At 43.2% G+C, this 23,983-nt stretch overlaps 1 protein-coding gene across 2 annotated transcripts in view; it reads left to right on the forward strand.

The window, feature by feature from the left end:
* The window catches only part of ARHGAP19 (Rho GTPase activating protein 19), a 171,367-nt gene extending 149,156 nt beyond the window's left edge, over positions 1–22,211 (forward strand). For both annotated transcript variants that reach the window (XM_029610172.1, XM_029610173.1), the window contains 2 exons: positions 13,660–13,743; positions 17,395–22,211. In XM_029610172.1, the coding sequence (XP_029466032.1) occupies positions 13,660–13,743; positions 17,395–17,451 (141 nt within the window). In that variant the 3' untranslated portion in view covers positions 17,452–22,211. The remainder of the gene's footprint in view (positions 1–13,659; positions 13,744–17,394) is intronic.
* The last annotated feature ends 1,772 nt before the right edge of the window (positions 22,212–23,983 follow it).

The following is a 23,983-nucleotide window of genomic DNA, read 5'->3' on the forward strand; positions in this document are numbered from 1 at the left end:
GCTCGCAGAGTTAGTGAATTACAGGCCTTAGTCACCTTCCCGCCTTACACTAAACTTCTGCATGATAGGGTAGTACTCCGCACTCACCCTAAGTTTCTACTTAAGGTAGTATCTGAGTTTCATATCAATCAATCCATTATACTACCCACCTTCTTTCCCAGGCCCCATTCAAATCCAGGAGAACGGGCACTGCATACCCTTGACTGTAAACGCACTCTAGCATTCTATCTAGACCATACAGCTGCCCACAGGAAATCCACTCAATTGTTTGTTTCCTTCGATTCCATCAAATTGGGTAAACCTGTGGGTAAGCAGACTCTCTCCTCCTGGTTAGCGGACTGTATTTCCTTTTTCTATCAGCAGGCAGGCATTCTGCTTCAAGACCGTGTCAAGGCACACTCTATCAGGGCCATGGCAACATCAGTAGCGCACCTACACTCGGTGCCGCTTGCTGACATCTGTAAGGCTGCTACCTGGAGCTCTCTCAACACCTTCGCAGCCCATTATTGTTTAGACAAGGCTGGCAGACAAGATTCCATCTTCGGCCAGTCTGTGCTACGCAACTTATTTGCGAACTGAGGTACCGACATCCTTCCGCCAACCCGTTAGGGTTCAGGATGCCCTCTACCAAATTCCACCCCAGTTCTTGTGCCTGTTGCACGTCTTTGGGTACATTTGGTGCATTGCTCGGGCATCCTCAGCTCTGTACTCACCCATATGTGAGGACTACCATCCTGCTTGTCCTGTGAGAAAGCAGAGTTGCTTACCTGTAGCAAGTGTTCTCACAGGACAGCAGGATGTTAGTCCTCATGAAACCCACCCGCCACCCCATGGTGTTGGGTTCGTTGCATTTTCTTATTTTATTTGTCGCACTACTTTTTACTATAAGACGAGACTGAAGGGGGACCCCTGCTGGTTGTAGGGTTGGTGCTATGCTGGGCATGCACAGTAGGTGCCAGTCAAAGTTCCAGAAACTTTGACAAGTGTTCCGTGATTGGGCTCCATCCTGATGATGTCACCCATATGTGAGGACTAACATCCTGCTGTCCTGTGAGAACACCTGTTACAGGTAAGCAACTCTGCTTTATTTTGCACAAATTTCCCCCAGGAGTACCTGCACTCTTTTGAGACAAGTGTTGAATGGACATGTATTGTGGTTCAGAGAGTATGGATGTGTATTACCTGAAGAAAAGCAGGTTCATTAAGTCAAGTGGGTCAAGAGTTTGTGCTCACTACCTTATGGACAATCCTTCCTGTGCTCTCTGGAAAAACTTTACTTGCATATGTGCAACAGTTCACATGCTGTCGCGGCTCATGACTTCTCTCTATTTCTTTTGGTCTGCAAACAGACTTCTTGCCCTTAAAATGCCCCTTTTTAGTGTTGCTTCATTTTGTTTTCAGCACATTACAAATTTTATTTTCTTAGCATCAGTCAGATGAATCCAGAACAAGTGTGTTATGCACTTCTACCAGCAGATGGAGACAGAGCAAACTAAGTCACAGTACATATACCCCTGCAGTGACATTTGCCTTCCAGTATTTTCCGTCTCCAGCAGATGGGGAACGTGCATCTCCCTACTGGGGATTGCTTCATTTTGAAAAAGGAGAATTAAGGATATTATATTCGCCTCGCTTTCCTGAGGTGATATCAAAAGGTCCTCCCACAGTTGAGAATTCCTGAGGTGATTTCCATGGTCCCTCAGATGAGTGCCTTGGTCTGGTAGCCCGACTAAGCATCCAAAAACTGGACTCACAGTTAGACACACACACCGAACTGACAATCCTGTAGAGAGCAGCCTAAGAAAGCAAGCAAAATGCTGTTGCGGCCTACCACGTGGCACACAGCAAAAAAGCCTCAAAGCGTGGCCAAGCCTAAAGAGGCTGCTGAACCCGCCAGGCTGCCCACATCCCTCAACCTTCCATGGAGCGGGACGAATGTTGGAAAGTTGCACCGGGCATGGAGACCGGGAAAAAGAAGGAAGCCCTATGCTTCAAAAGCCTCCTTTTACATCTCTGTATATCTATCTATCTCTCTCTCTCTATCCCCTATATATTTTTTAAACTTACTTGAGCTCAGTCTTACCTGGCTGAGCGCAGAGACTGTTCAGCCGAGCTCGGCGTTTATGGCATATGCTCTCCCTGCAGCCAGAGACAGTCTCTGTGCTCAGCCAGGTAAGACTGAGCTCAAGTAAGTTTAAAAAAAAAAAAATCATAAACGATGGTTACTTCAAATTAAACATACTCAAAAGATTTAAACCCCTCCTATTCCCTAAAGACTTTAGAACTGTCTTACAGGCACTTGTCTTATCAAGATTAGACTACTGTAACTCACTATTCTTAGGCCTTCCCGCAAATATAACAAGACCATTGCAACTTCTGTAGAACTCTGCAGCTAGACTCTTGACGGGTACTAGAAGATCTGAACATTTCACTCCAGTATTAAAAGAACTTCATTGGCTGCCAGTCAAATACAGGGCCCAGCATAAAATCTTATCACTAATACGCAAAACCCTCTACAGTGAAAAAATTGAATGGCTAACCTCTTCACTTCACTTCCACACCCCCTCAAGAACCACCAGATCAACCGGAACAGGGATGCTACCAATTCCTTCCCCCAAAATTGCCCACCTAAATAATGTAAGAGAAAGTTCTATCTCTATTGCTGGACCCCTTCTATGGAACTTCATCCCGCAGGAATTACGATTAGAAGCTGACATCAAATTATTTAAAAAGGGGATTAAAACTTGGCTTTTTAAACAAGCCTACCAAGAGCTGTTAGCATAATTATCTTACACTTCTGATTTATTACCAAGGTATTGTATATTTTTTATTTTTATTATACTATCTCTACCCTAACTATACTACCTCTCTAAGTGTTTAAATTTTGATTATTTAGCATATTTGGTTTGCTATGTTAATTATGTTATCCCAGGACAAGCAGGATGTTAGTCCTCACATATGGGTGACTTCATTGATGGAGCCCTATTGCGGAAAACTTTCTGTCAAAGTTTCTAGAAACTTTTGACTGGCACTCTGAGCCCATTTAGCATGCCCATCATGCCATGATATTCTCAGCCACAGGGGTCTCCCTTCAGTCTTCGTTTTTCCGTGCTGCTGTTGGCATTGCGGAGCAGGAGCCTGTGTGAGTTTTTCTCACAGTTTGTCTGATTAAAAATCAGATTTCAAAAGCATTATTCTCTCCCATATCGGGGTCTCTCCTATTACCACCGGCTGGTGAGTAAATTTGGTCTCTTTGAGTAAAACATTTTTCCTCTCCAGTTTTCTCTCATTTTCATCGACTGCTGTCAGCGAAAAAATACGGCCACGGGATTTAAGAAATGTCCCAACTGTAATCGGACAATGCCCATTACAGATCCACACCTCAAGTGTGTCCTTTGTTTAGGTCAAACACACGACGTAACAACCTGTCCCAAGTGTGCTGAAATGACCGCGAAGGGAAGAAAGGCCCACCAAGAAAAGATGGAGCATTTATTCCATCTACAGCTTCTGCCTTACCCTTCTACATCGACTCAGTTGTCTCCAGCCGGAGTCTCTAAACGTATAATACTGAAAAAGCGTCATCCGGAAGGCTCGGGGGATCACTCATCGCCGACACCATCGATAGCATCGTCGAAGTCAGTGACAGAACACCATCCGAAGCATCGCCATCGGCACAGACACCCATTGATACCAGAGGCACTTCTCTCCCCGGAGGAATCAAACGCGAAACGGCCTAGACTCCAGGAAACGCCGAGGCCTTCACCCCATATTGAAGCACTGATCGTCTAACCTCCACAGGGCCCTGTGGAAGGACCATCGACACCTCCACCGCCACCACGTGTAGCTGCTCTGCCTGCACCAGCTATCACGGAGGAATTGACGGATTTTATCCGTCAAGCGGTGCTTCAAGCATTGAAGGATCAGCAGACGTCGATGCCAGTGCCCGCACCGATGCCGGCGGTCCCGCCAATGCCGGTGCCTGCACCGATGCCGGTACCACAACCGAAGTCTATACCGAGGCGACCATCGATGCCGATGCCCGACCTGATACCATCGATGCCGATGCCACCTGGGGCTCCAGGACATCCGGAGTTTGCACTGTTCCAGCTTTAAATGAACAAATTCGATAAAATAGTTGGTGCTCTTCCATCGACTCCATCCAAGCCACAAGAAGAAGTCCCTGAACGGATACCTTTAGATGATCCACAGCCAGGTCCTTCAGGGCTTTCTCGTCCACCAAGGTCTTCTCCAACGTCTCCACATCAGGACGACCCGTATGATACCTGGGACGACAGGCATACTGGCACTTCTTCTGAAGGATTAATGTCTGATCCTTCTCCTCCAGAAGAACGAAAGAAATCTCCACCGGAGGATTTATCCTTTACAACTTTTGTTCAGGATATGGCAGACACCATACCGTTTACTCTGGTAGCTGAAGAGGACACAAGGCAGCAAACACTGGAGGTCCTCCAATTTGTGGACCCTCCAAAACAAGTCTTGGCTATACCTGTCCACGAAGTCCTCCTAGACTTACAGCACAGACTCTGGGAGCACCCATGCTCAGTATCAGCTATCAATAAGAGTGGACACCACTTATTTGGCACAATCTGTCCCCGGCTACCAGAAAGCACAACTGCCACATCAATCAGTTGTTGTGGAGTCTGCACAAAAGAAATCTAAATGGATAAGGCCTCATTCCTCCACTCCTCCAGGCAAGGATCATCGATTCTTAGATTCCCTGGGCAGAAAAATTTATCAGGGAGCTATGCTAAACACAACAATTGTGTCATATCAGTTATACATGACGCAATATCAGAGGAATATCTGTGGAAACAGATGCAAGATTTTTCAAATTCGTTACCACAGCAATATCAAGACACAGCCCAAGCAATCATACACAAAGGACTTGAAGCTGGCAAGCACGAAGTCCGGGCCGCTTATGATTTTGAAACGGCCTCCAGAGTAGCGGCCTCTGGTATAAGTGCGCGTTGCTGGGCATGGTTTAAGGCCTCGGACCTCAGGCCTGAGGTCCAGGAAAAATTGAATGATTTGCCATGTGTGGGCAACAACCTTTTTGGCTCTAAGGTACAGGATGCTGTAGCACAATTAAAAGAACACACAGAAACCCCTCGACAATTGTCAGTTCCACGGGATTCTGCCACACCATCTCGACGACCTCCAAGGAAGGAATCTCAAGACTCTTCTATAGACAGAGGCGTTACTACCCTCCAGCATCAAGAGGCAGATCTTCTAGGCCACAGCAAAGATCTCAGCCCAGGCAACCTAGAGCTGCTAGGCCTCAACCTCCGCCACAGATGGGACCGGCTGCAGGCTTTTGAGGCCATCACCAGAGACCAAAGCCATCTCTACAACCCTCAACCAGATCTACCGGTAGGAGGCAGAGTATCCTCATTTTACAACAATTGGGTACAAATAACAGATCAATGGGTACTCGCAACAATATCTCGAGGATACCAACTCAATTTTGTCTCAATTCCAAAAGATTCTCCTCAAAACATTTTTCATTAAGCGAAAATCACATAATCCATCTAAAAGTAGAATTATCCACCCTTCTGAGAGCCAGGGCTGTAGAGCCAGTGCCCCGGACTCAGCAGGGCAGAGGATTCTATTCCCGTTATTTCCTCATTCCAAAGAAAACCGGAGGCCTACGTCCATCCTAGACCTCAGAAATCTCAACAAATTTCTGAAGAAAGAAAAATTCAGGATGGTTTCTCTAGGCACCATGATTCCACTTATTCAAACAGGAGATTGGCTTTGTTCTCTGGATCTTCAAGACACTTACGCTCACATTCCAATATTCCCTCCTCATCGCAAATACCTGAGCTTCATGGTGGATCATCAACATTTCCAGTACAGAGTACTACCATTCAGACTTGCATCAGCTCCCAGAGTGTTCACAAGATGTCTGGCAGTAATAGCAGCACACTTACACAAAGAAAGTGTCCATGTTTTTCCTTATCTAAACGACTGGCTCATCAGATGTCAATCTCAACAAGGAGCTCTGGCTTCCCTCAGTCGAACAATTACTCTACTTCACTCCATGGCCTTTCTCATCAATTATCAAAAGTGCCATCTCATTCCATCTCACCTGCTTCAATTCATAGGAGCAGAATTGAACACCATACTTTCAAAAGCTTTTCTGCCCAAGGATCAGGCAGACACCCTTTCCCAGTTGGCAAACTCGTTACACTCAAACAAGCAACAGCTCATCAGTTTCTAACCTTACTAGGCCACATGGCCTCCACAGTTCACGTCACTCCTATGGCAAGGCTAGCCATGAGGGTAACCCAATGGACTTTAAGATCACAATGGATCCAAGCCATTCAACCACTGTCCTCTCCAATTCAAGTGACCCACCTGTTAAGATCATCTCTACTTTGGTGGGCGAACAAGGACAACTTGCGCAAGGGCCTACCCTTCCAACAACCAGTCCCACACATAACTTTAACTACAGATGCATCCACCTTAGGTTGGGGAGCTCACATAAACAATCTCCAAACCCAGGGTCCTTGGACAAAACTCGAAGCAACATTTCAAATCAATTTCCTGGAACTTCGAGCTATACGTTATGCGCTGCATGTGTTCAAGGACTGCCTTTCACACAAAATTGTTCTGATCCAAACAGACAACACAGTAGCCATGTGGTACATCAACAAACAGGGAGGTACTGGCTCGTATCTCCTTTAAGAAGTCACACAGATTTGGAACTGGGCCCTGACACACTCAATGTTTCTCCGGGCCACTTATCTGGCAGGCATTCACAACGTAGTGGCAGATCGACTCTGTCGTTAGTTCCAACCACACGAGTGGTCCCTGGATCCCTTAGTAGCGACCAGGATATTTCAACGTTGGGGGCAACCAACAATAGACCTCTTTGCATCACACCTGAATCGCAAAGTGGAAAAGTTCTGCGCTCTCCACAGACAGAAATACCAGCCAGCCAAGGACGCCTTTGCTCGCCCGTGGAACTCAGGCCTTCTATACGCTTATTTATTTATTTGAAGCTTTTATATATCGACATTAGGGTGCAACATCATACCGGTATACATTATCAACTGATGGATGGAAAATACATTGAACAGGGGTAGGGGAAACAGGAGGGATAATAATATACAATGACAGAAAAGGCAGAAAGTAAAATAGATCAACTTTGTTAAACAATTAAGCGAAATACCAAGAGGGCTTGGTAGTAACTTATATACAAAGAGAGCAGGGTTTACGGAGGAGATTTAAACATTTGCGCGGAAGGAGCAATCCAAGGATAAAAGAAGGGGGTGTAGGCGTGTGCGAGAGAGGAAGGAAACAGGGGCTCAGAAAGGGGGGAGACAGGGGGATAATGGAAGCAGGTAGTCAGAGTTCGAGTATTAATCCGATACCGCTCATAACCAAAACTCTAGTGAAGCTACAACAGAACAAGGGGTCCATGATACTCATAGCCCCGTATTGGCCTCGACAAGCATGGTTTCCCACACTTCTAGACCTCTCAATCAGAGAACCAATTCGCCTGGGTATAGCTCCCACTCTCATAACTCAGGATCAGGGTCGGTTGCGCCATCCCAACCTTCAGTCCCTATCCCTGACAGCATTGATGTTGAAAGCTTGATTTTACAACCTCTCAATCTTTCAACCAATGTATCTCAAGTGCTTATAGCCTCACGTAAACCTTCAACACGAAAATTATTTTTCGAAATGGAAAAGGTTTACTTTGTGGTGCACACAAAAGAACGTTGACCCTTTCTCCTGCCCCACAACTTCTCTACTAGACTACTTATACCATCTTTCAGGTTCTGGTCTCCAGACATCATCTGTAAGAGTACATTTAAGTGCAATCTCAGCTTACCATAACAAGATGGGAGATGCATCAATATCACTACATCCTCTTGTCAGTAGACTTATGAGAGGTTTAATTCACCTTAAACCACCAATTTGGCCACCTGTCACAGAATGGGACCTGAATTTGGTCTTAAGACTCGTGCGTTCTCCTTTTGAACCCATGAATTCCTGTGATCTTAAATTTCTCACATGGAAGACTATCTTCCTTATAGCCATTACATTGGCTAGAAGGGTTAGTGAGTTACAAGCACTTGTCACTTACTCACCCTATACAAAATTCCTACATGACAGAGTGGTTCTCTGTACACATCCAAAATTCCTTCCCAAAGTAGTTACGGAATTCCACTTGAACCAATCCATAGTATTGCCCACATTCTTTCCAAGGCCTCATTCTCACCAAGGAGAATGGGCCTTACATACCTTAGACTGTAAGCGTGCGCTAGCGTTTTACTTAGACCGCACTGCAGTCCACAGGAAATCCACTCAACTTTTTGTATCTTATGATCCAAACAAACCGGGAAAGGCAGTGGGTAAACATACTCTCTCCAATTGGCTAGCAGATTGTATATAGTTCTGCTATGAAAAAGCAGGCCTTCCTCTCCAAGGGCGAGTAAAGGCGCATTCAGTAAGAGCAATGTCAACCTCAGTAGCACACTATCGTTCAGTGCCAATTCTTGACATCTGTAAAGCAGCAACATAGTTCTTTTCACACCTTTGCAGCTCACTACTGTTTGGACAACGAAGGACGACAAGATTCAGCTTACGGACAATCTGTCTTAAAGAACTTGTTTCCAGTATAATCCCAACTCCTTCTACATCCAACCTGCTGTGATCTTTGGCTGCCTCATTTTCACCAACAATACTTCACTGTTGCTTCACTTCAAAATGACTCAGGCTATAGCTTGCTAATCACCCATATGTGAGGACTAGCATCCTGCTTGTCCTGGGATAAAGCAAAATTGCTTACCTTGTAATAGATGTTATCCCAGGACAGCAGGATGTAGTCCTCACGAAACCCACCCGCCACCCCGCGGAGTTGGGTCCGATATGTTTTATTATTTTATTTTTTGCTAAAGCTTATTGCTACATACGAGACTGAAGGGAGACCCCTGTAGCTGAGAATATCATGGCATGCTGGGCATGTTCAGTGGGCTCAGAGTGCCAGTCAAATGTTTCTTGAAACTTTGACAGAAAGTTTTCCGCAATAGGGCTCCATCAGTGATGTCACCCATATGTGAGGACTACATCCTGCTATCCTGGGATAACACCTATTATAAGGTAAGCAATTTTGCTTTATGAAATAATGTATTTACTACTTTCTTCTTTGGAAATGCAAATAATTTTAAATGATTAATTGCTGACTACTTAAAACAGATTTGGTATACTTGCATGAAAAGTTGGTATATAAAAATTAAATATAAGAACGTAAGAAAATGCCATACTGGGTCAGACCAAGGGTCCATCAAGCCCAGCATCCTGTTTCCAACAGTGGCCAATCCAGGACACAAGAACCTGGCAAGTACCCAAAAACTAAGTCTATTCCATGTAACCATTGCTAATGGCAGTGGCTATTCTCTAAGTGAACTTAATAGCAGGTAATGGACTTCTCCTCCAAGAACTTATCCAATCCTTTTTTAAACACAGCTATACTAACTGCACGAACCACATTCTCTGGCAACAAATTCCAGAGTTTAATTGTGCGCTGAGTAAAAAAGAGAGACGTAAAAGGAGGCTTTTGTAGTGTAAGGCTTCTTTCTTTTTCCCGGTCTCCATGCCCGGTGTGACTTTCCGACATTCGTCCCGCTCCATGGAAGGTTGAGGGATGTGGGCAGCCTGGCGGGTTCAGCAGCCTCTTTAGGCTAGGCCATGCTTTGAGGCTTTTTCGCTGTGCGCTGCGTGGTAGGCTGCAACAGCATTTTGCTTGCTTTCTTAGGCTGCTCTCTACAGGATTGTCAGTTCAGAGTGTGCGTCTAGCTGTGCGTCCAGTTTTTGGATGCTTAGTCAGGCCTTGTATTATGTGCATTTAAGTTAAGCAGCCCCTTATCTGTGCACACAAATTATATTGTGCGCTTAAATTGTTTCACATCGCTTTGTTTTTGGAACACCTAAAGTTTTGGATGCCTAGGCATTGGGTCACACAGGTGTGAGACGCCTAAGTGTCGGACGCCTAATTGTTTTATGCCTAGTATTTTTGGACGTACAAAAAAAAAAAGCTAGACATACGCCTCCAGCCACCTCTTAAGCGCACGTTGGCCATAAAGGTTCCTATGCCTAAGTGCCTTTCTCTTTGAGCTACCTGTCATATACGGGCATCTCAGCCATGAATACCCGGAAACTTGTATCAGCACTGTTTGGAGGCTCAGGGAGAATTGCCTTCCTCTGACTTCACTAAGCCTGGCTCTTCCCAGCTGGATATAGGCCTGGGTACAGATGGCTCAGCTGGGGCACCTGAATTTGGAACTCCCCTAACTAGTTCCTCTACAAAGAACAGTAGATCAGTGAGTGTGCCTCAAGTACCTCCTGGATTGGATGCTTCTACCTTTTCGAGGGTAGAGTTTTTTCAGGGATTTGCAATCCTTTCTCCAGGCACAAACTTCATCCCTCTCTAATGTTTCCAGAGCAGAGTGGCAGGTAGGAACCTTGCCAGGACCTACTATTAAGCGCCGGAGTACTGTTAGAGCAGCAGCGGGACTTCCCAATGGAGGTCTGAATGACATGGATGATGATGCCGATTCTGACTTCTTTGAGGATGGTGAAATTTCTCCAGGATCAGAACCGTATAGAACTATGCTAAGGTTCTTTCATAAAGATAAACTGCCAGCTCTGATTTCCCAGACCTTGAAGATGCACAGATTTCCTGGGGCAGATGCTGTGACTGAGCCGAAGAAAAATCCCATTTTGATTTCCTTGCCTCAGGCCTCTTGTTTTTTCTCCGTGATGGAAGCCATTCAAGAATTGATTGATCTTGAGTGGGGCACCGCAGAGGCTAATTTCAAAGGGGGTCTGGTTTTGGAAGGCCTGTACCCTCTGGATCCAATGGCAAGAGAGCATTTACATTTTCCAAAGGTAGATGCACTTGTATATGCAGTCTCCAAGTGGACCACTATTCCCATGGAAGGGGAGCGGCTTGAAGGATGCTCATGATAGAAGAATTGAGACTATCCTTAAGCAAGCTTTTGATGCAGTGGCAATGTCCTTGCAGTTCGCTTCTTGTTGTTCCCTGGTGGCTCGATGTTTTGTTTCTCTCCCAGGTGGTTGATGACTCTGGGGTGAACTCCAAGGCAGTTATGGAGCCAGCTGCTGCTCTTTTGGCAGATGCGGGCTGTGATTTGGTTCACTCTTCAGCCAGAGGAGTGGCTTCCATAGTAGCGGCCAGGCTTCAGGTATGGCTGAGAAATTGGTCAGCCGATGTGACCTCCAAGACTAACCTTAACCAAATTGCCCTTTAAAGGCTCACTATTATTTGGAAGCGAGTTGGAAAAACTGGCCAATAAGTGGGGCAAATCTCCGGTTCCTCATTTCCAGAGGTTAAGAAGCAGATGCCAAGCTCTTTTAGCATGTGATGTCGTACTAGAGGATCCAGGTGCTTTCGTCCCTATAGAAGAATGACCCGTCAGAGAACTCAACCATTTGGTAGGTCTCAGTCCTTTTGTCCCTGACAGACTAGAAGAGGTGCGGGTTCAGATAGTGGAACCTCCTGACCCCCCCCCCTCCCACAATGAAGGTTTGCCGACCCACCCCCAGGAACAGGAGATAGGGGGGTGCCTCTCTCTCTTCTATCAGAGGTGGGTCGCGATCACATCAGATCAATGGATCCTGGAAATAAGAGTGCTGGAGTTTCGTAGTGTTCCTCAGGATGTATTCATGGTATTTTCCTGCCATTCACCACTGAAGAAGCAGGCAGTGGAAACTACATTGGCAAGGCTCCTCATTCTGAGGGCTGTGGTTCCAGTGCCCACGTCTCAAGAAAATGTGGGTCAATAATCCATTTATTTCATTGTGCCCAAGAAGGAGGGCTCCTTTTGTCCCATCCTGTATCTCAAGTGTCAACAGTCATCTGTGGGTGTCGCATTTTCGCATGGAAACATTGCGCTCGGTAATAATGGCCGTACAGTCGGGGGGATTTCTGACCTCTTTGGATCTGTCCAAGGCGAACCTGCTTATTCCCATCCGACTAGAGCATCAGTGCTTTCTGTTCTTCGCAGTTCTGGGATGCCATTATCAGTTTTGAGCCCTATCTTTTGGTCTGGCCACTGTACCAAGGACCTTTTCTAAGTTAATGGTGGTTGTGGCAGCAAAATTGAGAAAAGTTGGGATCCTAGTCACCCATATTTGGATGACTGGCTGATTCGAGCCAAGTCACTAGAAGAGAGCTGCAGAGTAACCCGCAAGATGATCTTCCTGTTGCAGGAGTTCGGCTAGGTGATAAACCTGGCCAAGAGCAGTCTTCAGCCTTCTCAGTCATTGGAATACCTCGGGGTTTGCTTCAACACAAAGCAGAGCAAGGTTTTCCTGCTGGAAGCGCGCATTCCAAAGTTGATGACACAGTTCTGTCTGTTATTAAACACTCTGCGCCCGACTGTAAGGTCCTTCCTGCAAGTACTTGGCTTAATGGTGGAGACCCTGGAAGTGGGTGAGAGCGCACATGCATCCTCTTCAGCGCTCCCTGCTGTCTCAGTGGAACTACAGTCTCAGGACTATTTGATTTGGCTCCTTTTGCCGATGGAAGTCTCCTCCCAACTGCAGTGGTGGCTGCAGGCAGATCATCTAAGGAAGGGAGTTTCCCTAGCACCACCGAACTGGCTAGTACTGACAACAGATGCGAGCCTCCTTGGTTGGGGAGCTCACTGTCAAGAGCTGGTGCAAGGGCACTGGTATACAAAAGAGTCTCTATGGAATCTCAATCGACTGGAAGCCAGGGTGGTCTGGTTGGCATGTTTGCAGTTCAACGACAGGCTGCAGGGTTGAGCGGTCTGGATAATGTCGGACAATGCAACAACTGTGGCTTACATCAGTTGGCAGGGAGGAATAAAGAGCCAGCAAGTGTCACAGGAAATAGATCAACTTATGGAATGGACAGACGTGCATCTCCAGATGTTCTCAGCCTCACACACAGCAGGAAAAGACAATGTAAGAGCAGACTTACTCAGCAGAGAGAATCTGGACCCAGGAGAATGGGCTTTGTCAGACGAGGGGTTTCAGCTGATTCTGGATCACCCTCCTCCTCTGTCTCGATCACCCCACCCCCTCCTTCCACAAGTTATCTAGTTTTTTGCTCTGTTTCCTGAGCTTATGTTTTACACTGTTTCTTGTAAAGGCTTTGCCTATATATCCTTGTTGTAAGTTATCTGTAAACCGGCACGATGTGCAAACGGTTGCCGGTATATAAAATTAAATAAATAAAATAAATAAAAAAACTGCTTACCTATAACAAGTGTTCTTTGAAGGCAGCAGTTCACAAGTCACACACACCCTCCGTCCTCCCTTTCTGGAGTTGAGGCATGGTATAGTTTTCACTAGGAAAGTGTTCTGAGTTGGTGCCATTGGATGATGGTACCCATCTGTGTGACTTGTAGATTGCTGCCGTCAGAGAATACCTGTTAATGTTCATTTTGAAATGTTCATTAGCCTAATAAAAGTATTGCCTGCTCAACTATTTTTTTTTGTTTTATTTTAACAAACTAACACAGCACTCCCCTTCTACTTTCTATATTAGTGAGTGAACTTAAGTCAATTTTTAGAACATCTTGATTAGCCTGACTTAGTAAAGAACCTGATGTTGTGATGTCATTGTTCCATGTGCAGTTACAGAGATGCCAAGAATCTTCATCAGTCCTCATGGCACATACAAGGTTAAAATTGTCAGAGGATGGCCATAGTAGGAAAGAGGTAAGAAGTTTCAAAAGTCGTCTTCATACCACCTAGAGTATAAAAGGCTATCAAGCATATTTGGCATGATGGCTTGTGGGTTAAATAGTGTATTGGGGAAAACACTAACTTTTCTCCTTGAAGGCCTAAGTTGAATTAGTGTTCTGATTTAATAGTTTTATATACCATAGTGATACGATATCACTATGGTATATAAAACATTATATTAATTTATGGTTTACTGTCTGTTCTGCCTGTTATCATATATACCTGTTATCTGTAAAGCCTGTTGCTAATTATTGTTTATTGTAAACCGCGGTGATGTATCTTTTTACGTACTGCGGTATATAAAAATCCCTAAATAAATAAATAAATAGTACATCCTAATCGTGCAAATATCACATTGCTAAGGAACAGACGTCACTTATGCATGCTATTTTTTTTGTGGGAGAGGGAGGTTCATCTAATGCTAGACTTTCACTTCTGACCAATTCCAGCTTTTAATATTTTTTGTATGGCTGTTTTCAGATTACCTTCTCTTTGCTCTGCTTCCCAGTTCCTTTTCTTTAGATCTTGTCCTATGCCTCTCTCTTCACTGGCCCACCCTAACATTCCTCTTCCTGGTTGCTTTTCCTGGTTTCCACATTCAAAGCCAGTAATCTCATTATAATAGACCTGCATAATAGAATAATTATATTTATTTATTTTATTATTTAACATTTCTTTTATACCGATATCCGTTCGCACATCGTATCGGTTCACAGTGAACAAAAAACCATTGGGCAGTGCCCGTACATATAACATATAACAGATAACATAATATAATATGATGAACTAGGCAACATATAAATAATTTTTGGGAGGAGCCCTTACATATAACAGGCATCAAAGGGTAGATGCTATGGAATAGAACTATAACTATATACATGATAGTGCAAAGTACAAAATCAGCAGACATAAAGGCGTTCATACCAAGATATCAGTATAACATTCATAGGGGGGTTTTATGTAATAGGGGGTGAGATGGAGTAGGCCTGCTGAAAGAGCCAGGTTTTAAGTTTCTTTTTGAAAGTGGGGGTATAGGTCTCTGTGTGGATATCATGGGGCAGTGAGTTCCATATGGTGGGGCCGGCAAGAGAAAAGGCTCTGTTAATAGTGGAGGAGAGTTTAAAAGATTTAATAGATTGGGCATGGAGTGTTCCTTGGAGGGCTGGGCGTGTAGGTCTCTTGGAGGTACGAGGTAAGAGGGGGGGGTTAAGCCAGTTGAGGTTGGAATTTACTAGACTCTTATGTATGATCGAGAGTGTTTTATAAAGAATTCGTGACTGTATAGGGAGCCAGTGTAGTTCAGTGGCTTAGTGTGTGTTGCAGGAATGCCAAGTAAGAGCGCATTACAATAGTCAATCTTTGATAAAATAATAGCTTGGAAGACTGTACGGAAATCATTGAAGTGTAGTAGGGGTCTGAGTTTCTTTATTGTTTGGAGTTTAAAATAGCAGTCTTTTATGATGGATTTGATGAATGGTTTAAATGAGAGGTGATTATCAATAATAACTCCTAAGTTGCGAGTGTGCGATGGGAAGTTGGTAGCTGAGTAAGCAGGAGGGAAGTCTGGGATCGGTTGCCTATTAGATATGATTAATAGCTCAGTCTTGTTGGAATTAAGAGCTAGGTGCATGTCCTTTAGGAGTTGGTTGATAGAGGAAAGACAGGATTCCCAGCTGTGTAAAGCAGTTTGGATGGTGTCAGAGAAAGGGAAGATGATTTGCACATCGTCAGCATAAATAAAATGCTTGATGTGCAGGTTAGTGAGAAGCGTGGTAAGGGGAAGCATGTATAAATTAAATAGCGTGGATGAGAGTGAGGAACCTTGGGGTACACCTTGGGGAAGACTGATGGGATCAGATTCATTGTTGTCCATTGTGACAGTGAAAGTGCGATTTTGGAGATAAGATTGAATCCAGTCAATGGCCTTGCCAGTGATCCCAATATTTCTGAGTATGTCGAGTAGGACATCGTGATTGACTGTGTCAAACGCAGCCGAGATGTCAAGTAATGCAATAAGGTAGGAGGATCCGGAGTCGGTTCCTTTGATAAGGGTATCGTGCAGGGAGAGGAGCAATGTTTCAGTACTTAAATGCTTCCTGAAACCATATTGGGTAGGAGGGAGGATGTTGTTCTGTTCAAGGTGATCGGATAGGCATGAGTTCACCAGCTTCTCAAGAACTTTAGCTAGGAGGGGTAGGTTGGACACCGGTCTGTAATTAGAAAGAGTGGTGGGGTCAAGGTTGGATTTTTTGAGTAGCGGTTTAACTATAGCTTGTTTCAGAAAATTCGGGACAAAGCCATGCTCTAGGGAACAGTTGAGAATATTTGAAATGGGTTTGGCGATTACATTGTGTATAGATAGGAGTTTAGAGGGAATAGTTTCAGAGGGATGTGTTGATGGTTTCATTTTCTTAAGTATGTTCTCTACTTCTAGGGAAGATGAGGACTCAAACGAGGAAAGGGAGACTGGAGAGTTGATATTGGGAAGACAGATGTTGAGGTTGTTGTGCGAGAACTGTGCCGTGATGGATGATACCTTGTTTTTAAAAAATTGAGCTAATTCGTTGCAACGATTTGTCGAGGAGTTAGCTAGTTGTTGTGTGTGTATGGGAGAAGTCAGGTCAGCGACCATAGTGAAAAGAGCCTTGGGGTTGTATTGCAGAACATTTATTTTTTTGGCGTAGTATTCCCGTTTAGAATGTAGGATGGAATTTCTATATTCATGCATGTGTTGATAGTAGAGAGTTTTGGTTGCGGGGGATTGGTGTTTGCGCCATGACCTTTCTGAAGCTCTGAGTTGGATTTTGAGATTTCTGAGGAAAGGCGTGTACCATGGTTTCCTATTTTTTCGGTTGGGGTTGATAGTTTTTGTTATTAGGGGGCAATGTTCATTGGCCTCAATTGGCCTCATTGGCCTCAAGATCCTATAATATAGCATTAAAACTGTGAAAATCATAATTTTGTAAGAACATAAGAGATGGCATTCTGGGTCAGACCAAGGGTCCATCAAGCCCAGTATCCTGTTTCCAGCAGTGGCCAATCCAAGTCACAAGTACCTGGCAAGTATCCAAACATTAAATAGATCTCACTTTTGATGGGATGGGGGGGGGGAGAGAAGAGATATTGCATTCAGACGACAACAACACGGGCCATGACTTTTGTGGTCTGGGTACTGATACAGACATAGGGGAAAAAGCACATGACTGCTTCTACGGCCAAGTCCATAAGCAAAGCACGTCAAAGCAGCACTGTCTGAATTTTCAAGAAGGCTCATCACCCAGTAAAAGGGAAACATGGGGGTAACCTACACAGAAGATACTACCATAAGCTTGCTGGGCAGACTGGATGGACCATTTTGGTCCTTTTCTGCCATCATTACTATGTTATGACAATAGACTGTAAGCTAACTGAAATTCAAGCTAAATGTTTGGTAGAGATTTTTTCCCCACAAATAATGTATTGAGAGAAAAAAAAAATCCCAAAATGAGCAATCTAAATGATCTCTTGTACGTGTTCCCTGCATAAAGTCCTACTTTCATATGTACATTTTGCAGGCTAGCATCTTTTTCCTATTTTAAGGTATGGAATGTAATACTTTTTTTTTTTTTTTTTGTTCTACTGCAGGGGTCTTGTAAGCGGATCAGGGCCCTTCTGCCTTCTAGCCTGGAGACTTCTATATAGAGAATCCACATATCCTCAAGTATACAGCAAAAATCTTCATTTAAAATCTGTGAAAAGCAAAGCATTGTGACTGAAACTGTGACGGAGCTAATACTATGAGGGAACCCTACAAATACCTCTAACATGACTCACTGGAACCTATTTGAAACATGTTTTTTAACGTAACATGGACTTTTACTTTTCATTTTAACAAGGGTTTTCCTTCATCAGCAAGTTGCATGGTTCATAACCTGTGGAACTAAGTGTGACTAGAAAGCTATTTAAAGATTGCTTAAGTCTGAAAAGGCACATTTTTATAATTTCAGATTTTATCTATTTTCTTGTTTTTTTATACTGTCATTGGCTCTTCATGTTTAACAAATGCTGACTTATTTTTATTCTAGGCTTTCTTATTTTGGCATGTGCTGAAGCACCATGTGAACAAAACTGATGAAAGCTAGCTGTAACAAAATGCTTTTGCTCAAATATATAGCTCTGCCTACCTTCTTGAGAAGTTAATAACCTTTTATATTTTCTGTATAACTCAGCAGACGGTTTTGAATGTTGCACTCGGTCTGGTGACCACTGGTGGACTAATCGAAAGGTGCTAACAGAGCAACATCCTCTTAGCACATGGTAGCCCACCCCCTCTGTCCCCCCACTCGAAAATCAGGCAGAAAGTAACTTTGAACTTTACAGTTTTTTGCTTGACTAGCACTGTATACCTTTAGGAAAGCATTTCCACATAATCTGCAATTCTGCTGTGTTTGAATGCTGCTTTTAAATTATTGAACTCTCCCAACAGATGGCAGAGAGTGAGTTTGAATCATCAAGTACACCTGCAGAGTAATCTTAACTGTGCATTCAGGTAAAGCCTGCACATATTTTTTTACATGCAGACTTGGCACTGCATTTTCAAAGTGCATACGTTTGCTTTGAAAATTCGCACATAAGACCCTGGTATGTGCACAGATTCAACACACCAGTTACACCTACTTTGTCGAAGGCATAACCTCTGCTGGTAAACTTCCCTGCATACTTTTTAAAATTCAAAAGTATACATGTAAGTCCCAACTCTACCTCTGATTATGGGTTTACTTTTACATGCACTGAGCTCTGGGCTGTTTTATAACAGCCATTTATGACTGTAAATGGCTTTAAAAATCAGGCCCTTAATGTATTTCTCCTTCCCCTTTGGCCTTCTGTGAAATGATTATGCTGACTGTATAATATCCCAGAGGTTCCTATAGTAACTGTCATAAACATGATTGCTAAAAATCAGAAAAAGCAATAGAGCAATGATTGCAGTGGTGTGGGTAATAAAAATTTCCACCCTGTGTTTAAAGGGGCTCTCAGTTTCTTTGATGTGAAACTCTTGCTGCAATTTTAATCTCTCCAATTTAGTATCATTTCAGCTCTAATAAAGGGGATAGAGGGGTAATGATGCACATTTGTTTAGTCTGATAATATCTAATGTTACTTTGTCACTAATTGGTAATTACAAAATCTTATCAATCCCAAGTAAGATTTGTGAACGGTCTTAATTCATAAAGAAATTTGCAAACATTTCTAATTTTTTTATGTTTGTAATTTGTTAAAGCAGTACTTCAGTATAGGTCATTTCATTGCCAATAGTGTTAACTACTATAGAGGTAAAAATATTGGAAAAGGTTTTTGAGTCTGTACTTTGGTGTTTAGGGGACGTTGTCAGGCTTTCTGTCTTCTCTAATAGCACTGTTTGCTGGGCCTAAAAGAAAGCCTTATACTTCATGATAGGCCATAGTCAGAAACAAGACAGCCAGAACGGGTACCAACATTACAATAAAATAACTTCATTTAAAAAAGAACCTCCTCGGAAAAACACATAGAACTGTATATCTGAGCGCTCTGCATGCTTGAGGAGCCATTTTAACATGGCCCAGCTTGGAGTCTATGGGTCTCAAGCAAAGAGGACTTTCCCCATTCGGTGCATATGGAAATAATCGCTATTGAATAAGGCTCTGTGTTGGAGAGCTACTTTAAGGTCAGTAACTAAATGATGTTTGACTGCTTATATGTGTTTGGTGAAAAGATGATGGTGATGGTGGCTGAAAATTTGTATCTCGCTGTCTGTAGTTCTTTCCTGTCTGAAATGGTGGAAGTGCATGTTCTGTGTTACAGACGTGCAGGCCTTGTTGCCCACAAATGGAAGAACAGTGGCATTCTGTAATGATGGTAGCGTGTGTCTCAGAGCAGCTAGTGGCATCTTTACTTGAAGATTGTACGTGTTGCAGATTTCTTCGAGGAGCACAAGGCATAAATGCCACCTTTCCTCTTTTTTTGTTCTTTGTGTTTGGACTTCCTGTACACTCTTTTTTGCAAATGAGACTCCGTTCAAAAGAAAAGCCCAGCAATGGATGAAAAGGTTAAACACTGGCACCATCAATATCTAGTAGTGAGCTATTGTAGGTATTCCAGGGCTTTGCACAGCAGGTTTGAATAGATAGTTGTTTTAAGAAAACAATATCCTGCTGGCTGCTGTTGCCTGAAAAATCCATGAGGTAAGAGGTTTCTCCTGGAAGGAACAATTATCAGAACAGCAGAAAGGTGCATAGCATCAATAGTGCTTTTCTTCAGTGTCTGTGTTGTCTCATGCACATAAGAAATACTAGTAGCACATTTTTATTATTGATGTTCCTTGGTTTGGTATGCAAAGATCCTGCATAGTATTCTAAAAACATTACAGAATTCAATATGCGATTGTCAACTCTGTTTTAACTTAAAAAATGGCCAAATGCTAGTAAGCTTCTGGATTTGCTGTTTCAATTTTCAGCAATGCAAGAAGTACCCTCTACAAACAATAGTTGCATATTTTATCATTGTTTCAATCATATCTGAATTTTCTTCTCATACAGTTGTCGTGTACAGCTACAAATGTTACTGAATAAGATGGGGAACTGAATGTTAATACCTTACCTAGGCCCCTTTAGCAACTGTAGCATCCAAGGTTACATTGTTTTTCTAAATGTGTGTACATTCATTTTGAAAAATGAAGCTTGTGTTGTAGAAATCCTACCAAAGGGTGCCTAAAGTTTTGCATCCAACTGTGTATGTATGTATGTGTGTATATATATAAAATTTTAATCTTTAAACTTGAACATATAGCATTGATTTAATTTTCATCATAATGTGCTATACATGGCTTTGACATCACACTAGTGTTTACGAGGCTGCTAACCTCTGCACTGTCCCTTTTACTATATTCTTCTAAAGGATTTCAATATAGTCTGGCTCATATTGGAAGCTGCCTGTCTGTAGGTGTGGTCTTGTGGGACCAAAGATAGAAGAGATATTTTTTTTAAGGATTGAAGAGGGAATGAGCAACTGCATTCCTATAGCGTGGAGCAACCTGCTTCCCCTCCCCCCAATCAACCTTAGCCTGTAAGTCACATTGCTTCGTGGTGACAATTATAGAGTTGTAAGAGTTAGCCATGTGAAATTCCACATGACTGTGTTGTGAGGGCAATTTTTAAATCCTCATCCTAAGTTCTGATGCTAAGGGTCAGATGTACCAAGGATTTTTCCAAGACAGACAAAATAGGAAAAACCCATCTGGCCTTTAAGTTTAGAAGTTTTAGGACTAGGTATATCCTAGACAAGAGGTAGGCAGTTTCGGTCCTATAATTCATCAGCTTAATTTGGAGATAGCACTATGTAGCAAACAATATGATAGCATTTTAATTCTTAATCTGTAATGCACAACATTTGAGGCGTCAACAAAGCATATACTTCAACATGTCATGTAGATAAAATGCAGGAATTGTCAGTGACTGAAACAGAGTGACAGGAAATGATGCAGGACTATTGTGAAATGGTTGTGTGCATTTTTGTAAATATTCATTCAAATTACTGAGACTGTAAAACATACCTTAGCAAGCAGTATATGCACTGTTTGTCTGTGTCTTTCTTCTTCATTTCAAGTCTCATAATAGCATGAAAACTTTGACTTTACGTTCAGTCTTTCATTGAACGATAATGAAGAATTTGAAAAGCATTTTCTATGAAATGTGGTTGGGCAATGTGTTGGCAAGTATTTGCCATATCAGAGTGTTTCTTTTAATGATCCTATAGCAGTTTTATTAGTCTTAAAATATTTCTAATCATTTTTCAGCTGTTACTTTGTCCCAGTCTTGGTAGTTCCTAGCAGTGGACATCTCTCTAAACTAAAAAAAAAAAAGGGTCTTGAGGTTCACTTTTCAGATGCTTTTGTATCCAAAACTGTTGTATAAGAGCAAATGCTTTTAGAAATAGAATTCTGAATGTATTTTTTCCTGTATAGAGAGAGGGTACTTATCACCATGCTCATGGATGAGCAGGAAATAAGAAAGCAGTTGTAATTGCAATAAATAATCCTGGAAACATGCTTGAAAAAAATATTTCAACAGTAATTTACAAACATTCAAGGGTCCTGGAGATTGATTTAATGTGAGAGACACCAAGCTGCCAATAGACTGTTTGAGTACAGCATTCTTTAATAACCAAATCCTCAGCATTTCGCTAGTAAATATGTGCATATCATAAAGTAGCAATAAACAAGTGAGAAATGTCTCAGAGGGAGTATGAACTCTTAATGTGAAGCTTTGGCTTCTGGGAACTGAATGAACAGAGACAGCTGAGTCCCTGCTATCTTGGAACAGGAGCTTATTTATGTAAAATTTGTCATACTGTAAACATTTTATATATTTTTATTTTGCTTCTAATGTTTTAATGTAACATTACCAGATTAAATGCTCTTACAGCTTCTCAGCTGTGCCTGGTGTGTTTTGTTTTTAATGTTTGTTCATTTTTAAAAGGCGCAAATTTCCCTTTTAAGAGGACTATGACAGTGGTTATTCTTAAAGACAAAGGGGAAATTTAAGACCACAAGTACAGACACGTGGACCACATGGCTATATGGCTTCTTCAGACTATACCATCTCCTTGTCACCAAGTGGGACGTGCTTGTTAAACAGAAACGGCAATCTTCTATGGCACCTCTCTATTTTGCATATGGGGGTGAGGGGGAACATGGGCAGATTGGCCCATCGGGGCTTCGGGTATTCCTGGTAGGCCGGTCGGGCCAGTCACATGACTGGTATTGGACACAGTGGCCTCTGCAGAGCCATTTTGACCAACATGAGGTCCTGCAGCAGTTTATACCAGAGGGAGCATCTCCTGAGGGTCTCTGCTCACTCACCCACCCCTACTGGCCTTCATTTTTTCACAGCGGCAGTGATAGCAGTTCCCTGGGCTTATCCACCCAGTGCTCTGTGACACCCCCCTCCCCCATCACACACACACTATCTTCAGCAGCAGGTAACACTCCCGTGACCTGCCCTTTCACCTGCTCAGTGGCATCACCATGGGTGGCGTGTCAAAAGATGGCTTGCAGAAAGACTTGTGTGACCGAAGATGCAAGAATAATTGGAAAGTAACCATGGGGCCTCTCAGAGCCAACAGTACTCAGGTTCTGAAACAACTCCTTACCCTCCTGCTGCATGGATTTTCTATTATGAAGGTAATTCGTGCAAGGGGCAGGGTTTGCCACAGGGCCTGAGCGTTGCTGGCTCAAAGATAGGCCCCACGGTTACTTTCAAATTTTTCACAGTTCTTCAGCCACACCACAGTCTTTCTACAAGCAACGTTTGACAAACCCCCTCCCCTTTCATTGTCTTGGATCAACTGAATCAAACAGGTGAGGGAGGAGGACTTGGCAGCATGGGGCTATGAAGAAGAAAGGGGAGATGCTGAGCTGAAGTGGGAGAGAGAATGAAGGGAGATGCTGGGCAAGGGGGAGAGAGTGAGGGGAGTTTTTCACTTATCTGACTAAGCTAGGAGGAATAGCCTAGTGGTTAGAGCAGTGTCCTATGAACTAGGAGACCAAGGTTCGAGTCCTGTCGCTCCTTGTGACCTTGGGCAAGTCACTTTACCCTACATTGCCTCAGGTACAAAAACTTAGATTGTAAGCCCTCTGGGGATAGGGAAATACCTACAGTACCTGAATGTAAACCGGTGTGATATCTCAATTGAGATCAAATGTCGGTATACAAAAATAATAAATAAATAAAGTTAGCTGCGGCCAAATAAGTACGAATTATCCAACTTTTTAAAATTTTTATTCTCAGCACAGTCGTTTTGTTCCCCAGTTCCCTTCCCCACCCCCAGAGTTAAAATGTGCCTTCAATAGTTCAAAGGCAGGTAAAGCTCTGTGTTTCTGCATCAGCCTGAGAGAGAGGCATCTGGCTGTAGGATCATGGCATCTTCTGGAGAGTGGGAGTGGGAAAGAAAGGGGGCTGCTGCAGGCTAGGGAAGGGCTGGTAGCAAGCAAGATCTTTACGTAATGATGTGGCAGTTCTAGGGCCACAGGACTCAATGAGCAAGCACATGCGCAACATACTTTGTGTGTGTGCCTGGGTCTTAGCCATTGGCTGGCACTGTGGTTATCTCATTGCTTCGCAATTGGTTCAAGAGCTGATTGGTTGCAAACAGACTTTAACACCAGGCCAGGAATCCAAATAAAAACATAAATTCTATA

Source organism: Rhinatrema bivittatum, chromosome 7, assembly GCF_901001135.1.
Source record: "Rhinatrema bivittatum chromosome 7, aRhiBiv1.1, whole genome shotgun sequence".
In the NCBI taxonomy this organism is placed as follows: domain Eukaryota; kingdom Metazoa; phylum Chordata; class Amphibia; order Gymnophiona; family Rhinatrematidae; genus Rhinatrema; species Rhinatrema bivittatum.